This window comes from Protopterus annectens, chromosome 6.part1, assembly GCF_019279795.1.
Source record: "Protopterus annectens isolate FY-2018-M chromosome 6.part1, PAN1.0, whole genome shotgun sequence".
NCBI classification, from domain to species: domain Eukaryota; kingdom Metazoa; phylum Chordata; order Ceratodontiformes; family Protopteridae; genus Protopterus; species Protopterus annectens.
Window position 1 is genome coordinate 470,543,741 of NC_056738.1, and position 26,687 is coordinate 470,570,427.

General features: G+C 36.8%; 1 protein-coding gene across 4 annotated transcripts in view; it reads left to right on the forward strand.

Annotated features, from left to right (window-relative positions):
- The window catches only part of COL18A1 (collagen type XVIII alpha 1 chain), a 1,701,455-nt gene that overhangs the window by 1,512,301 nt on the left and 162,467 nt on the right, over positions 1 to 26,687 (forward strand). For all 4 annotated transcript variants that reach the window (XM_044075903.1, XM_044075900.1, XM_044075901.1 and 1 more), the window contains one exon: positions 19,463 to 19,531. In XM_044075903.1, coding sequence (XP_043931838.1) covers positions 19,463 to 19,531 — 69 coding nt within the window. The remainder of the gene's footprint in view (positions 1 to 19,462; positions 19,532 to 26,687) is intronic.

The window sequence follows — 26,687 nt, forward strand, 5'->3', positions numbered from 1 at the left end:
TTTTTTTTGCACTATTTATTTATTACTATAATTCAGTAGCCTTTCCTTTTTGTCTGTAAATGTAAGGCCAGTTACATTCCAAGATAATTTGGATAGTGTAGCCTTATGGTAAAAAGATGTTCACACTTATTATACATGTTTTTTGAATGTGTATTTCCAACTTTAATTTTACATTCACACACTAATGTTTGGCAGACAGATCTTTTATACAGTTGTTTCTTCTTATCTCCATTTGAACCTGTATCACATTTTTTCAAAACTTTTTGTTTTAATGAAACCCTCAAATAAAAAACTAAATGCATTTGAAAAAATTCTGTTAACTTAGAACTAACATACAAAACTATGTGCATCATCAAAAAATGAGGTTTAGCCTTCCAAATAAGAACAATTCACTGATATAGATAGCTGCACCTACAGGCATTATTTAACCTAAAATTAATGTTACCCATCCTAAGGTGTGTTCTACAGAATGTGTTCCCACTTAGACTGATTGAGGTGGTCTGTCCTTTTTTATTTCTGTTGCACTCCCAGATGTGAAATAAAACAGCTTGTATTCTTTTACAAAACATTAATTTTTAACCCTAACAAAAAGTGCACTGGCTATATTTAAATAAAACTAAATCTGACACTGTTCAATTCGATGCATTAAAGTATTAAGGTAGTTAAACAAGCTGCTATCTCTTATTCACTTGTTATAATTTCAAACCTTATTTTTACTGAACTGCCATTGTACCTTTAAATTTTGCATTTTTCCTAGCAAAGAATGCTCAGTATTCTCAAGATTAATTGCTCACACCTCTAGGCAGCTCGTCTGCATGTAAAAGTAGTCATCAATGAATCTTTGTTAATTTCATTTAAAAAAGAATGTACAGCTGCCTTAGGCTCAGACTTCTTGACTCCCACTGAAAACAAGCTAATATCTTTGCAGATTTAAGAAGCTTGGATGATTCATGGCCTTCATCACCCTATCCCACTTTTTCAAGCCGATATGTTCATAAAAAACATGGTCCAAGGCAAGGGAACCAATGCAGACATCCAGCGCTGCAAAAACAAGAAAATATTTCCGGTCTCTGCACATAATATAATCAGTACACTTTTGCACACTGCCCCAGCCCAGCAGCCCAAGATCACAACATATTAACATTAAACTTGCTTTTATCCACCCTTTCTTCTCTTGTTATATGGTAAAGCATATACTTCTTATAACCAAAAAAGTACTTGTGTACTTTAATATCTTTAACACATACAACAGGTGCTGGAGAGACTCCCCCCTACATTTAAAATGCTTATGATATACACTATGCAAAACTGCTTTACAATGTATAATATGAAGTTTATATCATGAAATGTTTTATATAAATTCTAATACAAACAAAAATTGTTTTATTTACAGTTACTTGTTTTATTTCATTTTTCATGTCTTTCTAAACATTAATGCCATAAAGTAGGATATATGTTTACAGTCCATCCATGAATTTAACAAAGTCAACAAAAATCCATTTTTTCTCAACCACTTTTTCTTGCAAAGCCATATTTCAGAAATGTAATTGATGCCTTATAGTCTCGCAGTTATTCACTAATGTCAGTGTTGCTTGTCGTCTTCTTGCTCATCTCCATCTCCCAATACCAGACTCTGATTCAAGTTTGAGGTACTCCTCATTCTTGTAGTCAACTCCTGTGCTCTTTTCTGTCTTTTGTTAGAATATAGCACAGAGTCCCCTTCTGTTTGCTGACTCACTTTTTGTTGGATAAGCTTTTGTTTCCACCTTAGCATGTTCTGCATCAAAAAAAGTCTTTGACCCTCTAGAGAAAATATTGTGAAGATAGCTGGATACAGTAGTTTGAATCTCAGACCTGCCTCTCAATATTCCTTGATTCCTGGGATAAATGCACTTGTCTCCTGACTAGTGTGCAGTGAGTAATTATTTTCCACAAACACTCTGCTGTCTCCAATTTTAATGCTTTTCCCACCTTTCAAAGTTTTGTCAGGATCAACTCTTTTGGCTCATATTATTGCTTTACTAATACAAGTCTTGGCTGCTTTCTTATGGCCAGGTTTAGAGCATGCATTCAATGTGCCCTTTCAATTAACAAATCCTTCTGTGGAATTCCAGTCCCGTTGCTTATTTGTGCTCTCATAAAATTAATACATTCTGTTTCTACCAGTTTCTCTGGTTAAGGAGAAAATCTTACATTTTCTCTGCTCACTGCCTTCTAACTTATCATTTTTTGAAACAGCTCTTGTTAAAAAGTCTTATATTGAATCAGTCTTTTATTCATTTCAACCTCTGGCTTTTGCAGTTTTATTAGGTCATCTGACTGGCTACTTAAAGCTTCTTCTATTTTTCCCAGCTTTTTGTTGTTTGAGTTGATATAATCCTTCAGTGTTTCATTTATTTTAATCACTTCTGAGTGCAGTTGATATATTTTTTTACTATAGAGTACTGGAAGCTATCTCTTTTACCGGAGCTGTAGATTGAACTGCTTTTTGCTGAACACCTGTGCGTTTCTTCCCAGACAGTGTTTTTTCTTTAACTTTTCTGGTTGATTTTCTTCCAGGATCTCTAAATTTTTTCTTTGCTGGCATCTAGGCAATGCACTTAGTAGCCAGTGACTGAATTTTACTCATGACAGTAATACTGGCTCTTAATTCTCAGTTTCTTTTTTCACACTTGAAGAACTGAAATTAAGCTATTGATCAGTATGCAGCCATTTTAGAAGTCCCTCTTTTTGTCATCTTCTTATTATCATTTGAGGTGGTAAAAATAGGTACCTGTAAAATACTTCCTGTAGTCCAGAACTGCAAGATGACACACCTCGTAGTTTTTACCATAACTCTCATATTTAAATAGTTCTCTTCACTTGCCCATTAGATTGTAGATTACTATAACTCTTTCTCGTATTTAAATAGTTCTCTTCACATGCCTGTTAGATTATAGATTTCATGATCATGTTGCTATGTATATGCATTTGCAGTCATGTACAAATATTTTGCATTGATCACTTATGTACTGTGGACCTTTGTTGGATATGACAGGGTTATACACTGTCATAAGAATACAGACTTTTTAAGCCCCTACACTGTTACTATTTTCAAGTCCCCATGCTCCACATAGGCCATTTTAATTCATCCTATAGGCAAGAGCCTGGCGTATTCCTTTCCCAGTCAAGTACACTTTGTTCAGTTTGTTCCGGCATTGGGGTGATACCCCAACTGCCCACTGGACCACCCGGAGGAAAGATTCAGGAGCTGTGCACAGGCCATAATACCATGTGAAGCACGCTCTAGCAGACTAGCCCCTCCCCTTTGTTGCTGCAGTATTGCAATAGCTGCTTCCTATTGTGATATAGGCATGCTTAACTGCATCACACATGCACATGTATGTCCCTTGGCCTTGAGAAATCACGTGGGTCATAGTGCTTCTTACCACACATGCCATATTCCTATAGAGGTCAATACTGCAGAGTGTTGGACTGCCTCCCTGCCCTCTGCCGACAAGAATGGGGCCATTTTCTGTCTCCCTTGCTGCCCAGCTGTTCTAGTGTCCCATGCAACTAATTAAACACAGCTCATCTGCAACATAGTTTGTTTATCCCTCTTCACTACAGAGCTCAGACCAATATTCTTTAATGCATTATTCACACTTGCACTTGTATCCATCTGTTTGATTATTCCATGGATCTTGCAATATCCATCCACATATTTAAGATGACAAGTAGCAATTTTTTAACAGCTTTAAACATTAAGCCCTGTGCACCTGATTTCTTCTTTGAAAGAAAACACATATGAAATGCTTTCCTTATAATTTCTGTTCAAGTCATCCTTTCACAGTAACGTCCTTTGAGTAACTGCTGTTATAAGTCATTGTCAGGACACCTCTGAAATTTTTACTTTTTCTTCTGTCATTGGTAATAAACTGTGGTATTATCCCAAAAATTTAGTTAAAAATGTAATTCTAGCAATCATTCATGCTTTTCATGTCAATATACTTTATTTAGTATATATGCTGTGTGTAGGTCCTTGGGCAGTCTGTATTTCATTTTCATTTCCCACTTCTGTAGACAAAGTAATATCCCCTGCAATATTAGACATGCGTTGTAGCTTCTGTGTTTTTTTCTACCCATACATCTCAACCTACAGAGATTGAAAATATGTACAAAGATTTCTGAAAAGTAGGTATATCCAGCAAGAAATGTAGATACCAAATTAACATACAATTTGAAAAACAAATAGAATGTAACTTCCTACTTTTAAGAGTACTGTGAGAAAGTACTCAAACACAAGATTAAAAAATAGAGAAAGGTATAAGCAATGCAAAAATGCAAGCATATTATTAAAGTATAAAATCTATAGACTTTAATGAATGATATTGCAAAAAGCTATTTCACAAAGCAATTTATTTTTGCTTCTGACAAAGAAAGATGCAAAATTTGAGTTCTGTTTCTTTCTGTTGGGCATGTAGGCTGATTTCCTGTATAAAAAAGATCTTCAAAATCATGTGACAGAGGAGTGATTCAGAAAATCATGTTAAATCAAGCCTGAAAACAGGTGCATACCTCTAAAAATACAGTGGATATAAAAAGTGTACACACCCCTGTTAAAATACCAGGTTCTTGTGATATAAAAAAATGAGACCACTATAAATCATTTCAAAACTTTTCCCACCTTTAATGTGACCTATAACCTGTACAATTCACTCATACCTTTTGATTTAATTACAACATTCAGTTTTCTTGGATAGCAATCTGTCAGCATGGCACACCTTGTCTTGGTGATATTTGCCTACTCTTCCTTGCAAAAGCACTCCAAATCTGTCAGAGTGCAAGGGCATTTCTTGTGAACAGCCCTCTTCAGGTCACCCCACAGATTTTCTATTGGATTTAGGTCTGGGCTCTGGCTGTGCAATTCCAAAACTTTAATTTTCTTCTGGTGAAGCCATTCTTTTGTTGATTTGGATGTATGCTTGGGGTCATTATCATGTTGAAAGATGAAATTCCTCATCATCTTCAGCATTTAGCAGACGCCTGAAGGTTTTGGGCCAAAAGTGACTGGTATTTGGAACTGTTCATAATTCCCTCCACCTTGACTAAAGCCCCAGTTCCATCTGAAGAAAGGCAACCCCAAAACATGACACTGCCATCATCATGCTTCACCGTGGGGATGGTGTTCTTTTGGTAATGTGAAGTGTTGTTTTAGTACCAAACGTACCTTTTGGAATTGTGGCCAAAAGGTTCAGCCTTGGTCTCATCAGATCATAACACATTTTCCCACATGCTTTTGGGAGACTTGATGTATTGTTTTATAAATTTTAGCTGTGCCTGGATGTTTTTCTGTGTAAGAAAAGGATTCCATCTTGCAATCCTACCCCATAATCCAGACATATGGAGAATACAGGAAATTGTTGTCATGTGTAGTACACAACCAGTACTTGCCAGAAATTCCTGCAGCTCCTTCAGTGCTGCTGTAGGTCTCTTGGAAGCCTCCCTGACCAGTTTTCATCTTGTCTTTTCATCAATTTTGGAGGGACATCCAGTTCTTTGCAACATCACTGTTGTCCCATGTTTTCTCCACTTTTTGATGACTGTCTTCACTATGTTCCATGGTATATCCAATGCTATGGAAATTTTTTTGTACCCTTATCCTGACTGATATCTTTCAACAATGAGATCCCTTTGATGCTTTGTAAGCTTTCTGTGAAACCATGGCATTTGCTGTAGCAGGAAACTGAGTAAATGTCAGGAAAATCCTACTAGGACAGTTGAACTTTATTTGGGGTTAATCAGAGTCTCTTTAATTGATGGCAGGTGTGTACCCAAGAAGACTGAATGTTGAAGCACCTTTTGATTTAATTACAGCAAAGTCTTAGTTTAAGGGTGTGCACACTTATGCAACCAGCTTATTGTACGTTTTTTATTTTTTATATTTTTTCCCTAACAGATTTGTTTGTTTTTCATTTGAATTGTACAAGTTGTAGGTCACATTAAAGCTGGGAAAAGTTATGAAATGATTTGTTGTAGTCTCATTTTTTATATCACAAAAACTGGCATTTTAACAGAGGTATGTACACTTTTTATATCCACTGTAGGCAAGTCATGAAAAGGGGTAAATCAAGCATGAACACAGGTATGCACCTCAAAAACAGTTAAAGTTGAGAGGTGTCTTTCCCCCTGAGCTTCCTTATGTACATATATTTATGTAATTTCTCACATCCATACCCTGTTGGTAACCATTTCTTTTCTATCTTAGCATACGTGTTTTGTTCATCCATAAATGCTGTTAACCAACAGGCATGTGCTTTTTTGACTTGTAAGATAACAGTTCCTGTACCATTTTGATAACTATTTGCAGTATAACTACTGTTTTCCTGTTAGTGTATTGTAAAACTGAAGAATCAATTACACAGTTCTTGAGCATTTCTAAATTATTTTCACAACCACAGCTCAATTCCAAGTCTGTTTCTTGCTCCAACAGCTTTTTTAAACAATATCTAGACTTTATTAAACATTTTTCTCATTGTAGCATTCTGTGTAATCCCCATGTGAGGTGTACTTGTTATTTTGGAACTGATTACTGATAAACCATTTTAGAAGTATGAGTTTATACAGTATGCATAAAACAACCTTATGTCAGGCAGTCAGTGCGGGTTCCTATTGTATTGTTGACAGCTTAGGTTACATGTGAGGCAGAGCACCTCGCTGGCCTTGCTCAAGAGGAATCTTGACCAATGGATGGGAGAGATATATACCAGGGATGATTACATTACTTCAGTCACACTGCTTGACAAAATAAATAATAGGCATAGTTTATTTTTTAAAGGGGTGGCGAAAGGCACATAACTATTATGGGCTAGGGCTTATAAAATGCCTTGCAGAATAGCCTAGTATGAACCTATGAATGCTTATACATTGACACCTAAGCGTCGAAAGCTTACAGTAGCGAACGGCCATATTATCAAATTCTTTCCTTGGGAAAGAATTTGCATAGTCGTTATCGGGGATTTGTGCTTTCCGCAATGTAGAGTGATCTTGGAGTTGATATATTATGTTTGGGTGTGTTTGTTTATTTTGTTTCTGGACGGCCACTCAAATTCTTTCCCGAGGAAAGAATTTGATTATGTGGCCATTCACTATTTTAAGCTATCGATGGTTAGATGTTGATGTTTATGGATTAGACAACCTAAGCTGTCGATATTATGATATAGACGCTGTCAGTGCTTTCATTCAGTTATCAATAACTTGCCATTGTTAAGCATAAAAATCCAAGTATCACAATCAGCTATTCTATTCAGTCTTAATCACATGCTAAATTTAATATTGCTCATTAAAAACAATTAAGCATGCAAATTAGCATTTCCAACCAAATTTCAGATCGGGAATGGATCAGTGACCACATTATTTGATTTGTATTCTAGTACAAGTCCTAATAGCTGGACCAGTGACTCCACACCTTGTATTAGAGTATACTTTCTTAGGTACTTTGTTCCTTGTCAGCACATTCTCCAAGCTCAAATTCCAGTACAGCATCCCATACAGCTGATTTCCTGCTAGGAAGTTCTGTTTATGATCTGTAATATTTCTCAGTTTCATATTTTTTTTTAATTTCTGTAATCATTTTTCACAGCTCTTGTTAATGGTCTGTCTTTGATATAACATCTAGTCACACCTTTCTAGGTCACTATCAGTACTAAAGATAGCAATGTGATCAAATTTAGTCCATGTTTTCTTACAGCAAACCAATAAAAACATCTCTATACTAAGATTAAATTATCTTCCAAGTATAAGGCTTCACATATTATTTAAATACATTCAAAGAACATATGTTCTCAAGAACTCCTTTCTGAACCATTGCATTTCCAACATATGCTTCTAATCAGCATGAATATTTTTTTCAAATCTTGTGATGGTATAGTCCTATTTGTGTAAACATTTATATGCAAATATTCAAAAATATCTCCATTTAGTTGCATATCAAGGAGTAAGACGTTTCTTTCATCTGCAATGTTTTAATTTAATTGTTTACTACCTGCTCTTTTTCTGTTTGTACTTCCTTGCCTTCTCAAATCTAATCTTGCCTTATATGCTGTACTTATCACTCTCGTCTTCCATTTCTGTTGTAATCTCAGTTATAAAATGTAATGTTTGTGGTTTAACAAGATTAGTTTCTAGCCTTTACATGTCTTCCCTGAACTCTCATATTAGACCTATATATGCAAGCTGATCTGAATTTGATAACCCAAAACATGTCTAGGTTCATCCCATTTTATTACCTCATCTCTTTTTATCATCTGCTCCCAAAGTCTTGATTCTTTGCTCTTTCTTCTCCAAATTCTCATGACATTCTCTACTGTATCCTTCTTATTATGTACTATTTTTCCAGTGTCGAACTTTCTTCAACAAAGATTTGCTTAATTATTTTATGTATGTAAGGCTGTACATAATGTAATAATTAATTTCCTAACTTTGCCAAAATGCCCACATGCAATCCTGCTCTTACCTCACTGGGCACTTTGGCTATCATGCACTTCTAATGGACATATAGCCAGTATCATGAATCAAATATATTAATATAAGTTCTGTGGCCTTATAGTATGCCTCTATATCTGGAAGCTTACACTGTTCCTTAGTCAGTATTAGTTTTTTTCACATTGCACTATTTCCCTTTTGTTATTTCAAATAAACTGCTCAATTTCTTTTTTCATATTTGTCCATATCTGGTCTCTCAGTTGATATGTATAAGCCTGACCTACATAAAGAACCAGCAGGACTAAAAACATAATTATCATTTGTATCTTATTATCAATGTCCATAAATAATATTTTACATTAATTTATAATTCTTTAAGTAGTTTCTTTCTGTATTTCCGTAATTGTTTGCTCAACGTTCCATTTCAGTCAAATTCCTAATGCATCATCTGGTCGTACCTTGCCAAAAATTGGTAACTGTTTACCATGTCATGTATTGGGGTATAGTTCATTACAATAGCTTTTTTGCTACATGTACTTTATATCCTGCTACACTATTAAAATACTTAGCAGATATAATTGTTATATCATGTTCAGAATTGGTAATGCATACTATTATATTGTGCACAGAAAGGGCTATGTTCTCATTAGTATTTTTCCATTTATGTACAGTAATAGTTGATTGTCTTATGTCCTTAACAAATAGTTCTAAATATAAATCAAAACGTAATAGTGAAAGTGAACAAGCCTGCTTAGGTCCTCATGTAAGCCTAAACAATTTAGTCAGATCACCACCGTACTTCAACTTAGCATGAGCTTTTTTCTAAATATTACATATTAATGTTATCCGTGTTTGTGAAAACCCAAATGCTTCAAGGGATTTTTTTATAAATTCCCAGCTCTCTCTATCAAATGCTTTGTTTTCAGTATCAGAACTTATTAACATTCATATATTACTGTTGTCCAATGCATCTTTTTAAATTATAAGGGTTCTGATAATATTGTCAGATATTTGCCTATCTTCTATAAATCCACACTGATTTGAGACTATTATTCTCAGCAATGTCTTTGCTATTCTTTTTGCCAAAATTGTCATGAACACTTTATAATCATAGTTAGAATAGAAATAGGTCTGTATGATCCTGGATCAAGGGGAGCTTTCCCCTCCTTTTGTATAACTACAACTACTGCTTCTTTCCAAGTTAACCAAATCCAGAAAATATGGTTAAAAATGTACTATCCAGACTTTTGTTATGCCCTGATCCTTTTTTCCCTACACTTTTGTGGAAATTCCATCACTACCAGGGTTTTTTTCCTGTGTTCTGTTTTTTTTTTTTTTTTTCGTTACTTCTCTATTTTTATTTCAGTTTCCTTTCCTTTTGATATTAATACCCATCTTTCTACTTCTGTTACCTGAGGAAGTTGTAATTGTCTGAAGTATGTTACCATTTACTATGTGTTATACTCATCCTCTATATCTTGTTTGTATAGTGTACTGCAATAATTCACCATTAAATTCATAATTGTTCCTGGGTCCACTTCTACCCTGTCATTCTCATAATTCCTGATTTTAGCTACAATTTCAGTCTTTTGCTGCCTCAGATATTGAGCCAGCAATTTGGTTGCTGTAGGGTTATTATAAAAATAATTGTTTTAAAGCTATTGCTGTGTGTTCATTCATGTTTTATAAATATGAATGCATATTCATTCTAGCTTCTTTCAATTGTTCTTCGATGTGTTATGTTCCACTTTTTTCATTTTGTTTCTGTAAAACTCCATTACTCTTTTAAAGTCCTATATCCACCTCATCAGGTTATTCCATATCTCATTTGCTTTCATTTGACCACATTTCTTGTCTTTAGTTTATGATTATCCCACTTCTTTGCAACTGCATTTCAGTTAAAGTTTGATATATCCAATCATTAAATGGCTTGCTTTTCCAAAAGAAAAATGTCAGTGTTTATCACATTATACACCCACTTGCTTACAAAACCTAATTTGAATAGGTTTATGATCTACTGCTATCATTGTATGTGTTTTCATGGTTTGTACCATGTTATAGTATACTTCTGATATGTAACATCTCAGGAAATAAGCAATGTATTAACTATAAAGAAATTTTGTAAAGCCATAGAGCTGATGCTGTGTGCAGACAGCCATATAAAACTTTTGCAATGTTTCAATCATTCAAACTCCATTGAAAAGAGTGGCAGTTATTCTGAATCACTGATCTGTTTATTTTTTTTGCTTGCAGCATTTTATTTCTAAAGGTGTCCCTCTATCCTTATATTGCTAGATAGCCAGTAAGTATTTTAGATGTTGTAGTTGTTTTTAAAGGTTAAAGCTTTACTCTACAGACACAACAATAACTCATCTTACTCTGCAGCTGAGCTTATCAAGGAAAAAAATTACCTTCCATGAACACCACAGAAATGCCAGGCTTTACAAATATGAAAAGAAAATTAAAAATAGTAGTTATGAAAAGGAAATGAAATATGGTAGTTATTTTCACTCTGGTAGTTTCAATTCTCCATGAATTTAAAATTCTTTCAAGTGTGCATGTTTTACATTTCAGTTATTCCAAACACACACCTTTATTGAACAAATTTCACCATGTTAGTCTTTCCAGTGCATTATTTTTGTGAGTCAAACTATCTAGCCTATTTTCAGTCAATATAATTATCTCAATGTTGCATGCAGTCCTAGTCCTAGCATAATTTAATACAATATTGTCTATTGGTTTCAATCACATAATATACTAATTTCTCTTTTTATTCATCAATCATTTACTTCTCTCCCTCTACCTTCCACAGTGTCATAGTAACATTAAAAAATGGAGGCAACATAAAGACAGCTTGCAGGTTTAGACAGCATACAGTATAGCTCCCCCTCCATTCAGTTAATATAAACTTTCATTTTTATGTAATATTTTGGCATATAATACTTAAATTGTTATGTTTATATTAATCAAATAGCTATTTTCTGCCTAGTAGCTAGTGGTTTCAATGGTTTTAAGGTGTCATTTGGAATACAATTCACATTTTAAGACTATAACATCCTTTGCCATATAAACATTTATCTGTTTTTAAATAGTGTCCTCATTCAGTGTTCCCAGGGCAACATTATTTTCCATCAATTTTACTTTTAGAAAAGAGGAATGAGCTTTGCAAGAAATCTTTCTCCTTGAAGTATCCATAGTTTGCATTTCTGCATCTGCTGACTCATTGCTTTAGCCTTCACCACCTTCTGCTGCCTCCTGCTGTTGTGATTTCATCTTATTATTTCCCTACCGGCTACATTATCCTTAGACAAGACAGACCACTTTGTAAAGGGGATGGAACTGCCTTACTGTATAAGTCCAACTTAACTTCACGTCAAATACCAAACTCCTACACCTCCCCCTAATAATTGGGACATACTTATCTCACAACTTCAACTTCACCCTAAAAAGGTCATCACCACAATTGTGATCTATATTCCACCTGGTAATACACCTGCTAGCCTTGAAGACTTCTTATCCTGGTGTTCTTCCACATACTCACAAAAAACCCTTATTCTGGTGGATTTCAACCTAGATTGGTTCACCTGTATATCAGAACCACCAAGTAATCTAATAAATCTCCATGGCTACCAGCAGCTAGTCCAAATTCCAACTAGATGTGATAAAAAATCTGAAAGGGAATCCATCCTTGACTGGGTCCTAACTAACAGCCCCACATTGTTCCCCCACACAGGCAGTCATCCAGACACCTTAAGTGACCACAACATAATATACCTTATACATAGTAGAACAAGTATATGCAAAATGACTAACTATAAATCCAGTAGAAACACAAAAAAATTCTCTCCTGGGGTCCTCAATATTTTACTCTGTGACTGGATGCCCTCTAAAAACCCTCAATCTTGACCAGGCTGTAGCATATTTCAACAAAACATTTCTACAACACCTAGACACTGTCGCTCCATTGTGCAAAATCAAGGTTAGAACCTCAAAAAAACCCTGGCTCAGTAAAGAAACCAAAAAAATCCTTAGGTCCAGAGACACTGCCTGGCTTTACTATCAAAAAACCAAAGAAACACAAAGCCTAACTAAGTACCAAGAACTGCGCAACCGTGCAAAAAAAATGCATTAGGCTAGGCAAAAAATCCTACTACACGTCATTACAATCTAAATACCAACACAACCCCCAAAAATTTTGGAAAAATGTAAACTAGCTACTAAAACCCACCCAAAAGGCTACCTCCAAACCAACCACCCCTGACACTAAAGGTTCCATCGAAACACAATTCAACTCCTACTTTGTGAACTCAGTTCTATCCTTAGTATCACAGGACAGTTCCAACTTCACTATCCCCCCAACACAAATAACACTAATACAAGCTTTAACCTCAAAACAGTTTCCACCACTTCAATCAAAAGCATGCTCTCCAAACTAAAAACCTCATCAACAGCAGCCGACCTACTCCCCAGGTATTTCTTGAAACTCACAGCAGATGCTATTGCTATCCCAATCTTCACTCTCATAAACAGATCTAATGTCGAAAACTATGTGCCCAAACTCTGGAAAATATCCCATGTTACACCCATACATAAAGGCGGGACCTCCACTGAACTTAATAACTAAAGACCCATTGCTATACTGTCCCCCCTGGCCAAAATCCTAGAAAAATGCATCCATACCCAGGTGCTAAAATATCTCCTAGACAGCAACATCCTGTCACCTACTCAACATGGTTTCAGACCTGCCCATAGTACCACTACAGCCTTCCTTTGCTTCACAGACACAGTAAACCATCTCAAAAATGAAGGCCTGCAGGTGTCAACTCTTTTTTTTGGATATGTCCAAAGCATTTGACACAGTCTCGCACCAAATCCTATTAAACAAACTAAACCAATATCACCTATCAAATTCCACTCTTACCTGGTTCCAAAGCTACTTAACTGACAGGTACCAAGCTGTGAGCGAAATGGGAAAATTATCTCTCTCCTCAGCTGCCCATAACTATAGGAGTCCCACAGTGTTCTATCTTAGGACCACTACTATTCACAGTCTTGACAAATGACCTTCATACCTCCACACAGCATACATCTGTCATTCAGTATGCAGATGATACTACCATAATCTGTGCTGCACAAAAAATTCCCACCCTCCTGCAAACTATTCCACTAGCATTCTCTGATGTTGAAAACTACCTTACCAAAGCCCAACTTATCCTCAATCCAAAGAAAACTCAGCTTATGATTATAACCAGTTCTAACAAAAACACTGATAACAGTCAATTCACTATCTACTCCACAAATGTTACTCCAATCGCTCCGGTGGCACAGGCTAAGCTATTGGGAATAACCAGACTCCCACCTAAAATTTGATAGTCATCTTAACTTAACTATTAAAAAAGTACATGCCAAACTGGGATCACTCTACCATATCAAACCATTTCTTACCAACAACACAAGATCAGCCATTGCTCGCTCCCAGCTTCTATCCACCCTAATCTATGCATCTCCCATTCTGACTAATCTCAACAAAACTAAACTAAGCAAAATGGAAAGCTGCTGTAACAGAATTGCCCACTTTGCTGCAAATTGCTCATATAGAGCTCATCACTGTACTGCTTTGAGACAGCTCCACAGGCTTGAACTGCCCAACCTCCTAACCTACAATCAGCCTGCCTCTGTCATTCTATCTATTACCTCCCCAATAAGTGTCCTGCCTTCAAAAACCTAGTACATCACTCAGCCAAAAGGCCTCTTAGATCATCAAGCAAACTACTACTAGAAGTCACCAGCAGCTATAATAGCTTTGGAGACACACCACATAGTAGTTCCTTGGCTAAAAAATGGAACTCTCTTCCCACTAGCATACAAAACACACTGTCCAAAGCCTCCTTTAAAAACCTCATTAGGCAAAATCTCAAGCAAAGTCGGCAGTGCCATGACTGCTCCCCAGGCTAGTGAAAGTGGATAAAGTACACATACTAAACCTAGAGTACTTGATAATAGTTTTCACTCTTACAAACACTAGCTAATGTACAAAATGTATGTACTCTACCTGTGTACTATGTATGTATTCTGCCTATGTTCCAAATTCCAGCTGTACACCACAAATCTAGTAATTACCTTTATTTTTAAATGAATATTTTCTTGTTTGTTCTCTCCACTGTAACTGCTGATGTGCTGCATACCACTGTAAAAACATGTCTATTGTAATTTGTGTGTATACTGATCATGTCTATATATCTAAATGTATCTGTAATTTTTCTATGTAAAGCTTTTCTCCCCGGGCCTCTGCTTAAAAAGGGCCTTTTCAGCTCAGTCAGACACCCCCGGTTAACAAATGTAAAATAAAAATAAAAAAAATAAATTATGCCTATCAATGGTCTGTGTAGGTTTTTGATCAAAGAAGATAGAAGATTTGAAGCAGAGCAGGAGAGAATAACTTAAATGAAGTTACATTTCTTTGCAGTGTCTTACAAGGAGAAAGCAAGCAATTCTGATATTTCCTATTTGTAATGAAAAGTCTTTATTCACATAATCCCACGTGTTTCCAGCCTTTAAGATTGGACCATCCTGCAACAAACTAAAACAAATTCTCTCCTTCCCATGATGTATCTGTATTTAATCAGTATAGGTCGTAGGTGCTTTCTTGGCTTCACATTGGGAATATTTACTCTGTGCACTCTCTATTTAATATCATCAGTAGAAAGTCTAGTCCATGTGTTGAGGCCTATTCTTATAAAGTCTTTACAATCATTCTCTACAGTTTTTTCTGGAACTGCTGTAACCATCAAGCTGTTTCTGTGACCTGTTCTCAGTTTCAGAAAGTTCTGTGCCCTTTGTTCATAGTTTAGTTGCTGTATTACCATTTTCACTTTTATCTCATTTTCGTCAGTTTGCATATGTATTATTTCTTCTGAATGTAAAACATCTACTTCCTGTAGCCTTCTGTTATTTCTCTAGGTATATCTCAACAGGGACCCAGTTGTCTTGAAAATCTCAGAATGCATTTTGTCAGTTTTTCTCTCTAGGGTAACCAAAGAGTTTTTTCCTTTTGCTGTCATTACTATCTGCTTTTCACTGTGTGTTTTCACACTTTCTCCCATATACTTCACTTTTTCTTTTCCTTGTCAACTTTCTGGATATTATAGACTCTTCAGATAACAAATTCTGTCAACAATTTGTAGAAGTTTGCAGGCTTTTGCTAATTTATGACATTCACTGCCCAGAGCTGTCTTTTTAACTGCTTACACTGCTGGCGCCATCTTGGAACACCAGTCTGTTTTTTTAGAGGCATAGTTATCTACTTCATTTTGGATAGAGACTTTGCATGGTAATACATCATTTCTATAACCCTCTCTCTAATACCTGCTTGTATACTGACTTTTGATATTTGCACAGCTGCTTTTTTCTTGATCAGTCTCAGTCCCTCTGTAATTAGACCATGTATTAAACTCTTATTTTATATTTGCTTTTATTTAGCTTGAAATATTTGTCTGTTTATTAGCTGTATAACACATTGTTATACTGCTGTTTTGTCTGATCCCAGACTAGTGGATTATTAGTTATGTTTACAAACCTTCCACTCCTTCAATAACTTGTGCACTAACTTGTTGGAGTACCTCTTGTGTTGATGAAATACCAAAAGGAAGTCTAGGCTAATGTTGCATTCAATATACATGATCTGAAGTTTGCTTTGTCTAACTTAATCTACAAAAAAAAAAATAGCATCTAGTACTGAAGTGTACTCAGCATTTGTCATTCTTTTGACCATTTTTCCATCCACTAGCAATTGGTAATTCTCTCTCTTAATCAGTCTATTCTGGTCTTGTGGATCACTACAAATGTGACAATCACATTACAGCAATAACTATTTTGTTGTTCCATTCTTGTTGCTGATATTTCTTATTAGTAACACCTAATGTTTCCATTCCTTTCTGTTTATACTCAGCTTTACTCCTGAGAGCTGCTGGCAGTTTATTTTGTGCATATACCAGTGGCACAACATCAGGTTTTATTTGTGTATGATATTCAACAAGCAAACGTATTAAGCTTGTAAACAAGTAAGTGTAGTCATGTAGGATTTAATTGCCAAAAATCCAGAAAGTTTCCAAGAGGTTTGTGTAACCTTTTGACTGACTTTCTATACTTAGTCATTGGTTTTACAGTGTGAATTTGCAGAGCCTTATGTGGCTCATCTAGTGACCAGTACATATCACCAGCTAGAGCTGGTGCACCTCAGTTCTAAGTTAGGAGCAAAAAAAAGCCCATTCTGAGACCTGGCACTCCTCACCTGTCTCTGAGTTACTAAGAAGACCAGGTCTGATGTTGCACACTCCTCAGCTTGAGGAACAAAAAAAAAGATCTTTTGCTTCTTCTGCTTTATAAGTATAGCAGACTACTTGCTGTATGTTGTATCAGTCATGAAGTTCTGAAACAAGTGCTTTTCTTCAGTCCTGACCACAAAAACAGCATTTCTGATCATGCATTGTAACACCTTGCTCCTCAGGTGGCTGCCCCCTTTGTCCCACCCTAGCTATGTTTCTGTGTATTTGTTTTGCTATTCCTAGCTTGTTACAAGCCATTTAACATAAAATATTAGGAGAACTTACTTCACTGTTTGCTGTTCTAAAAAGGATTTTGAATGTCTTATTATTGTACCTGTAACAACATTATTTGACCCAGTAGTGTCACCAGATGACCAAATTAACTTAAAATGTACACACATTTTTCTCCTAGTATTTTCTAATCTTATTTGTTTAAAAGTATGTTCTAGCAGAATATTACATTATGCACCTGTATATAGTTTTAAAGTTTGCATTTTGTTCATTAATTCTCAGTATTCTTGTGAGCAGTCCAACCTACATTCTTGTCTTAATCATTCAGATGCATTTTCAGACTTCACTGCGTCAATTATTGTCAGTTTTAATTTCCATATTCCTGTTCCTGTTCAACAGTGTATAAATTATTTTGAATACATTGCATCAATTATTTTCATTTTTAATTTCTATATTCCTTTTCAACAATATATCAATTCTTTTGAATACTGTTTTTCCATGTACTTATCTTAAGAAAAATGTCCTCTTTTAGTGCAGATTGTTTAGGACTTACTAAAATCAAACAAGACTTACTTCTCTTGTTAAATCCTTCCATTTTGTGTTTTCACTTGGTTGTCTTTCATAACCATTATTGTCACAACAAATCTTGACTTTATTTCTAATTATTGTTTTCTTGTTTGGCTTACATTCTTTCATTCGGTTAATTCTTAAGTAATCACTTTTGTTCTACTCTTCCACAGATTTTGATCAGGCATGCCCCCTTTTTTCTTTATAGCTTGCCCCTTTGTTTATTTATTTTGCCACAGACTGGATTAGCAAATCAAATCATATAACTTAACCAAATTCATACAGTAGCTTTTGTCTCTGTTTTTCAGTTTTGTAACATAAACATCTGTAGTCTCTCTAGCTCATTGTGATGTTATAAAACTCAGATGTCTAATAAATGGCAAATTATTTCTGGGATGATAATACATACTGAACTTCTAAGTGCTGATTGTGCCTTTTTTTCCTTTAAAAAAGTGAAAGTCACACCTTCATGGTTTCTTCTCCAGCAGCATGCAGAAATGTAACACAGTGAGCCATTTGGCTTTTATTTTGTCTGGCAATTAGCACAGAGGTTTAGGACCCTGACCTGTTAAAAAAACAGCTTCCTGTCATCCAGGGTTTGATTCTCTTAGTATCCGTTTGTCTACTATATGGCTCAGAACAAGTCACTTAACCAGACAGTGCTGTTGTAGGCTGAGTCTGCAAAAGGCCCATGTGGATCAGTGCTGTATCATGGATAGTAAAATCAATAAACTGGCTAATCCACTTACAGTGAGGAGTAAGTCAAATTTCAGAATCCAAATCTTCAAGTTTCCTACAAAATTTCATTTTAGTAAAGGAATTTTGTGATTGTAGTTGAATTTTGTTTCCACTGAGAATTATACTCATGTACTTTCAAGCACACAAACTTTTCCATACAGCTATATTTCTTCATACCTTTTGATGTATTTCTTTAGTTATCGGCAAATGTTTCTTTACATTTGACACCATCTCATATCAGGAGTCTTAAATAACACACAGACATTAAGAATGTGGTGTAGGCCTCATCATGGTTCATAGTCCATATAAGCCTGTAGATAAATTGTGCAGTTTGTGGCATGTAGATACTGTGTCTAGCTGAGTAGTATTAGAGTCATGCAGGTAGGTGCCTTGTAATGAGAGCTTACTACTACTTTTTTGTACTGTATATCTTAGTATAACAGGAGATGGCAAGGTACTTGTCATATGTTAAAGAGCAGAACTGAGAACAGTACAGTCTGTGGAAGTCTTGAATTATCTCCAGAAGTAACAGCTGTGGACATAATTTAAGCTTCTTAAACATTTGGAATGATGCATTTGTGTGTGCGTGCATGCGTGTGTGTGTGTGTGTGTGTGTGTGTGTGTGTGTGTGTGTGTGTGTGTGTGTGTGTGTGTGTGTGTGTGTGTGTGTGTTATATAATTCATTCTGACAACATATTATATATTTCCTTCTAACATCCAGAATGATTCAGGTGCATTTACATTTGTCCCTACTATGTGAAATCTTCAGAGGCTGATTTTGATAACTACTTGAATAGTACTTTTATAAGTAATAGAAAGCCTTATGAAAAAACTGTTTTGTAATGAGAAACACTGTCCTTGGTAGTTTGTACCAATTTGCAGTTGTCATCCATTCCTTTGTGGTCTAGATGTACCACTGAAAGGCCAGTTATGTTTTTCCTTTGAATGCTTGTTGCTCCCTTGCTGCACAGAAGACATCTTCATAGAAAATATATCATAGGTATCTAATTCTTAAGCACAGGTAGTTTCTGCTGTGGTAGTCTTTGTGCTACTTACCACATGTGCAACATTGGGAGAGGTTGTTTACAAGACTGAAAGAATTTGTACTGATTTAGTTTTGTTTTTGCTTACTTTTCTAGGGTCCTACAGGGCCTCCAGGACCTCCTGGCCCACCAGGTCCCCCTGGTCCTCCCATCTATGACAACAGAGTAAGTACTCAGTGCTTCAAAAACTGCTCATCCACATGTCTGTATGAATTTATATTAGCAGAAAAAGACAGGATATAATCCCACAGAATAAATATATTGGAAGTTATTTTAAGAAGATATTCATGAAATCAGATTTGTGTATGACCTAAATCAGCTGCATTGACTTTGTAGTATTGTTTTCTGCTAAAATTTGGCCATTTTTCTGGCATATTAGGTTTTCATTTTTTAAAACGTGCTAGTGAGGGACTTAGTTTAAACAATACACGTGACTCTGCATGCATATATGATGAAATTCAAAAAGATCATAGCAGCAGCGCAGTTTGTACTGCACACTTATAAAGAGTTGCAATACTGATCTAAAATATTAAACATAGCCGTACACATTCTCTGTAGAGCTACAACTAATTAAAAGGGGAATTGTTATCATTATGAGTCAGTCAGCTGGACACTTTGAACAGCTGCTTAGTTGAACTCTCGACCAGCCTGCTGTGGTAAAGTAGGCACATAGCAGACTACACACAGACACTCCCTTTATAGACATGCACACACACACACACACACACACACACACACACACACACACACACACACACACACACACACATGAACAGGGACACACATGCACAGTCGTATTCCCTCATACATATATGAATATGCACTCGCATAGCCTGTCACACATTCACACTTCACCATGCTGTTTATAATCTGAGCAATATGAACGATGCCTCACTTACTGTGAAGATTATCCCCACTGTAATGCATATGGGTGTGCAACTCAAGTGCTGTGTACACTTATGCGTTTTGTGCACAGCTTTACCTAGTCAGATATCTATGAATTGGAGTACTACACAATGTTTCCAGCAGAGCTATGTATCAGGATGTTAATAAAATCCTTTGACATGTGCTGCACAGCTGCACTACAGCATTGACATGTGCCACATACCTGCACTACAGCATTGACATGTGCCACATACCTGCACTACAGCATTTTCATATGGCATCCAACCCCACACTGCTCAGTAGAGCAAGGCTGCTGTACTTTATATCTAGGAGTATGCACAGGGCAATTTTATCTGGCACAAAAAGCAGCTTCAATGGCTTTGCTTACTAGACAAGGTGACTATGAATCTCATGTGTCTGTATATATGCTTAACATCCGTACTATTTCATTACTATAAACTCATGATAAGTTCATTCTTGAAGTACACATTTTTATTGATCTACTGCATAGGAAGAAAATTCTAAATACAAGTACAAAATAAAATCTTAAAAAAACATATTTGCAGAAACTGTGATCTGGTCAATGACTGTAATTTCTTGCTTATTGGTATAATGACATGCCTTCTTCAAGGCTAATGATATTTTCAGATAAGCAATGTTTAACGCTAGGCATATTAGCTCTGTTATTAATATTAGCTCTGTTATTAAAACAAACATTGTTTGACATTAAAAGGCACATCCTAATATTAACAAATTGGATTTTCTTTAAATGATTAATAACTATTAAGTATGTTAAATATTTGGATAAAAAGAAATTCTCCTACTGTTCTCTACTCTACCCTAGAGTTGGAATGAGGGCTTCAAACTTTCATGGGCACATGCCAAGGCACTTTTCACATTTCTTAAATGAGATGAGTTTGGTACTTGACTCCTAAGGAAACAAAAAAGTTGAAGGAGATGGTGAACTTGTCGAATGGTGGATGGTGGACCTGCGTCAACTTTTCAGTTCAGTGAGCTGACCTGGCTGACATCTGGGCCACAGCTGTAGTTTCCCTGATTCTAACCTGAAGACTAATGTCTTTATTAATCTATGTAATTGTGTGGAAGTCCATACACAGCCTCCATACACAGCCACTCAGGACTGTTTGACATAGCTGGCCTAAAGACAATAACTGTTGCATTCAGAGGTACTGTTGCCTTCTCAGGTACTAAAGACGCTCCAAAATGCTTCTTGTGTTGGCAGTACCTTTTGCACTAACAGCATAAAGAGGTCCTATCTGACTTTAATTAAGCAGAACAAGAAGTTGCCTCTGTCAACTATTTGTATAAAACTAAGAAACTGGTTGTGTACACCCCAATAGGCCTATAAAGGGTATCATTCTTTCAAATCGTGTACCATGCCTAGATCCCAGCTGTAGTCTTCTGCACTTATCTGAGTTCCACCAGAAAGCCTCCTTCTTCTCCAAAGCATCAGCCTCCATGGAGCCTTTACTTCCCTATAACATGCTTCACAGGTCTAGGAAGTAGTAGGGGGAGGTTTTGCCAAGCATACCAGGAATCAAAATCTGTCATATTGGACAGATGGGCAGTCCAACTGCAAGATCAGGTACATGCACTGGAACTTCTGTCTTATCTTTCTTTCCTTTCCTTCAAGATGCCTGTTGTTACCACATCTGAGGGACAATGTCTGCCACATACTAGATAAATATGCAGTTGAGTAAATGTCTTGCTCTCAGCTTAGCCCTGTGTCACAGAGGGATAAAGCCCTGAATACAACCCAGTGACCCAAGTTTGAGTAGTAGCTCAGGTGCTGGAAGAGCTGGAGGAGGATGGGAGATGAGCAGCTTACAGTTCATCTATGTTCAGGGAGGGTGGTGGTCTCCGAGTGGTCCCCTGCACCTGTACATGTGAAGCTTGCATGACAGCAAGGGCTGTTGCCAAGATGGTCATGGGGTTGGCATACCAGTGCCTATGAAGGTAACCCTTGTAAGTGTGTGTGGGAGTGTACATGCATCATAGAAGGGAAGGCATAGGAGTTGCATACAGTGATGCGAATACTCATGCCAGCTACCAGGGAATGTAGCTAGGACCATATCAAAAATGTCTCCATTGTCAGCAATCAGCATGTTATAAACTCTTTACTGAGAGGAGGATCCACGTAGTTCTATATCCATGGACCTTGTATGGATGCCATAAGGCCCTGGTCTGGGTTGAAAGACAGATTAGTCTGGACAAGGAATAAGAGTTCTCCTTCCTTACAGTACACAAGCAGAAAGAGGGCATGGTGGCAGTTACAAAATATGGTCCCTCTGAATGATCGATATGATTAGGAGTGTCTTGATAGTCATTAAGTTTGAGGGGAAAAGCATCTAGAGCAAAAGTGCCTTTCTGATTGAGGGAGTTCTGATACAAGTTTTTTTTTTTTTGACATTTCGAAGAGAACAATAAGCTCTACTCATTTCTAGATTTTCCCTCCTAATCTATTGTATTCACTACATAAATCTTTTCATTCACCTTCTCTTGCTAGCTATCTTTTAGAAAGGCATCAGTTCCTCCACCTCTGATATGAAGTATGTTTGTCTTGATACAAACAGTGCACACTTGTCTAATACACATTTCCGTGTGTCTGAATTTAAATTAAGAAAATCTCTGGCCTTTTTGGGACCATGGATGGTGTCTAGTCAATCTAGAGGTGGTTCTGATTTACAAGCTAGCTGATTTCTATTTTCCTGGTGGTGCTTTTATTCACTGGGGAACGCCAATCTCAATTTCTTGTAGTCTGCAAATAGTTACAGAAGTTATTAAACCTAACCTATTGAAGCTGAAAAATCTCAGGACCCATTTGCGTCTTCAAAGCTGTTTTATTGCTTGCTGAGACAAATAAGCTCTTCTCAGAATCTAATGGCTAGCCAAGAATCCTTTGTGAGATTATATGACTTAGAAATGGAGGTGTTGAATAGGTTTGTCCCTCCATGGTTTTGGTGTCCATGAGACAGGAGTGGAGTTGAGGTCCTGTCCTGCAGCTGGCCATAGGAGGTGCTTCCCGTAGAAAGCTTAACCCTTTTGTGACTATTCGTCCTTCAGATTACACATCCGATCTGTTACAGTGCAAAGCAGTTTGTTACCTACACATCAGATCTAGTACAGTGCAAAGTAGTAAATTGCCATCAATATTAAAAGCATAGCAAAAATAAAATTTTTGTTTTCTTGTGGTATTGTAACCCATACTTTAAATAGTATCCAGATTTATATGCTTATCTTGGACAACCATTATTTAGGATGGAGATTTTGTGGTGCTTCCATCTATGTTTTTTTCAGATCTGTCTTATCTTTTTCAGTTCGAGGTTAGTGGTGGATTAAAGGTGTGTTTTTTCAGATTTGTATGGGATAATACATCATGTATTGCCATGGCATTTTTTACCAAGTACACTATGGACCATGTGACTCATGTGTCTAACTTTTAGCTCCACATGGGCAAATTGGTCAGCTGGTTCAAAGTAAAATGGTAAATGCTAGTTGGGGAAATGGAAGATGGTATGGATTTGGACTATATCATTAAAAATCCTTAGTACTGGGATTAATATTAGAACAGAGGTCTAAAGCTCTCAGCATTTAATGAGCTATGTCCTGTAATTCAGAGTATAGGATTTTGTTTCTTCCACCTTAATTTTTCTATTGTGTAACTCTTGCAAGTCATTTTTCTAAACAGTGTCGTGAGTAACCAATGAAAAGGGACCCTTGAGTCCAATTGTCTTGTTAATAATTTTATAAAAAAATGTCTGTACCTCACATCTTTGTAAGATATCTTGCGGTATGTCTTTGCAATGCAGGAGTCTTTCCTTCCCTAGATTAGCAGTGAGAGCAATCCCAGTCAGCCTGTAGTCTCTGCAAGATTCTCTTCATACTAGCACTCTTGGTAATCCAGATGCATGACCATCCAGTCTCCTACAACAACAAAAAGTAAGCAAAGCAAGAAAGCCTTACTGTCATCTTCTCCAGTGGAGTTGGCATAATCCCTACTGGTTCCTTGTTTCCCTACACATTTTAGGAATACATAACAATCCAGGCAGACAATTTCAGAATGGTCAAATTCCAAAATAATGAATGGAAACTAAAGTAATATATTCTGGAAGAGATCTCTGGACATTGGAGTATCCTTGATGTAAACCTCACTGCAAGTTAGACTAACATGTTTTAGGAATTTTGCTCATAAAGGTGAAATTCTGAGGTTCTCTGCTGAGCTCATTGTCCCTGTCTTGGAGTAGTAAGCTTAATTATGCCATGCTGCTGAGAATGGTTCATGGTACTAAAATATTCTTATTGAACCTGTCAGATCTGGTTTTCCCTACTGTAGTAGCCAGCCCAAGCTTAGCACCATCCATGTCCTGCAGTACAGAACATTCTTTACACTGGACAGGGGTCAAAGTATGCAGCACCAGCTGCTGATGTTGGAACTCCATGTCTTGTTCCTGAATTAGAGCAGAAGCCAGGTATGGCATTTTACTTGTGGTCTGCTTTACCCCCCTGGTTGTTGGGAAGTTGAAAACCATCACATATTACATTACTAAATGGAAGAGGCTTTCCTCTTGGGTGGCAAGTGCAGGCTTTCATCCCTTTTACTCTGAAGTTGCCCTCAATAAGGACTATATATGATCCCCATCCAGTTCTGACTTAAAGATTCTTCCATCAAAATTCATTTCTCTCTCTCATTTCAGTGTATCATACTCCTGTAACTAACAAAGCTATTGCTGGAAAAAAGACCTTTCTCAGAGGTATTCTTCATCTGTGCCCACCCATCCTCATCCATCTGTGTCGTACAGATTGGAATTTTCCTTGGAGTGACAGACATTGCCTCCATTAGAACCTAGGACTTGATTTGAAATGAGTTTCCCTTCTTGAAAGGTGATTTTTTTCCATTGTTCATTACTTCACTCAGGAGAAACTGAATTACCAATTCCCTGAACAGATTAATCATTTACATTTTTTTTTCACAAGGATTGGATCACCTTGCACCCTACCTCACAGTTCCCCCCCAAAAACAGCCTCAGAGTTCATGTAAAAGTCCATTCATTTGACAGTACTTTTCATAGTTAAGCTTATTCTAGAAGGAATTCTGTTGAAACAATCAGTTGTTCAAGAAGCCTTGAAACATAATCTAACTAGTACCTCTGCTATCAGGAAAACTATTGGTTGATTTGCAAAAGTTGGGCAGGTCAAGTAGGTTTCAAGGCAGACTTTGTTTGCTTGGCTTGGGAACTACATTAAGCATTTTTTTTCTGGCCAACAAACACTTCCTGGTCATGTCATGCCTCACTCTGCCAAAGATGTTGGTGTTTACTTCAGCTGTGTACAGGATATCTGTGGTACAGCATCCCAATCCAGGTTTATACATTTACCAGGCACTACAGTTTGGATGTTGCATTTATGGCAAAAGTAGATTCTGGGAAAGATCCTTAATGTGTTGCTCACTTAAGAAGTCCAAGGAGTGATACTGCCACCCGTCAGTGAAACTACCCAGTAACCATCCATCATGTCTGTGATTGCTGACCAAACTATCCCACTGAAAGTAGATTGTTATGTATTTTATCATAACTCCATGTCTGCTGTGGGTGTACCATCAGTAATCTTTAACTCACACACTCCCAGTTTCATAGTCCATCTCAAGTTCCTCTTGGAAAGATACGTAGTTTGTGGCATGTAGTTGTAGGTTTGGGGCCAGAAAACATCTGCAAATGAAAGATTCACTCCTTCACTTTATGGATGTCTTTCTATCAGTGTGTGGTCATCAAGTCAAGGAGGACAAGGAGTGTCCCTTCAGGAGATGACTGCTCCAGAACAGTGGACATCCTTAGAAGATCTGGAGTTACAATAAGGTGCATGACAATCTTCCTGTCTAACCTCTTCCTGTGACAGTGGTCTGATATCCTCAACCAACTCTTTGCCCCTCCAAATAAATACTCCTATTAGTGGGGATGGATTCTACCAATTCACCACAACCAACCTTCCCATCTCTACAAGACTGAGGGTTCTGTGAGTCCAGATTCATGATTAGATAGGCTCAAAGTTCTCTGTAAGTCAACAACACTTTATCAGTGACCCCATCAAAGGTAAAGATATATTGAACTCCATTGATGCTAAGTGAAATATGGACACCCTGCCTCAAATGAAGCAAATCAACTGTTTCTGTTGCATAAGAGAGGTTTGGCAGCTGTATCTCCAGATGTTTTCTACATAGCTTTATGAATGTATTATGTTCGGCTACAACAAGAAGATTCTTGGTCCATCCAAGCTTACTGCAGTGGAGGAAGGCTGTTTCGGTGGCATTTTTAAAGGGATACCTACCTCAGGACCTCTGAGCAGCAGCCCCTTAGTCATTGCCTGACACATGCCTGAAACATTGCAGCCTAGACGTACATTGCTGGACTAAGGCAGCATT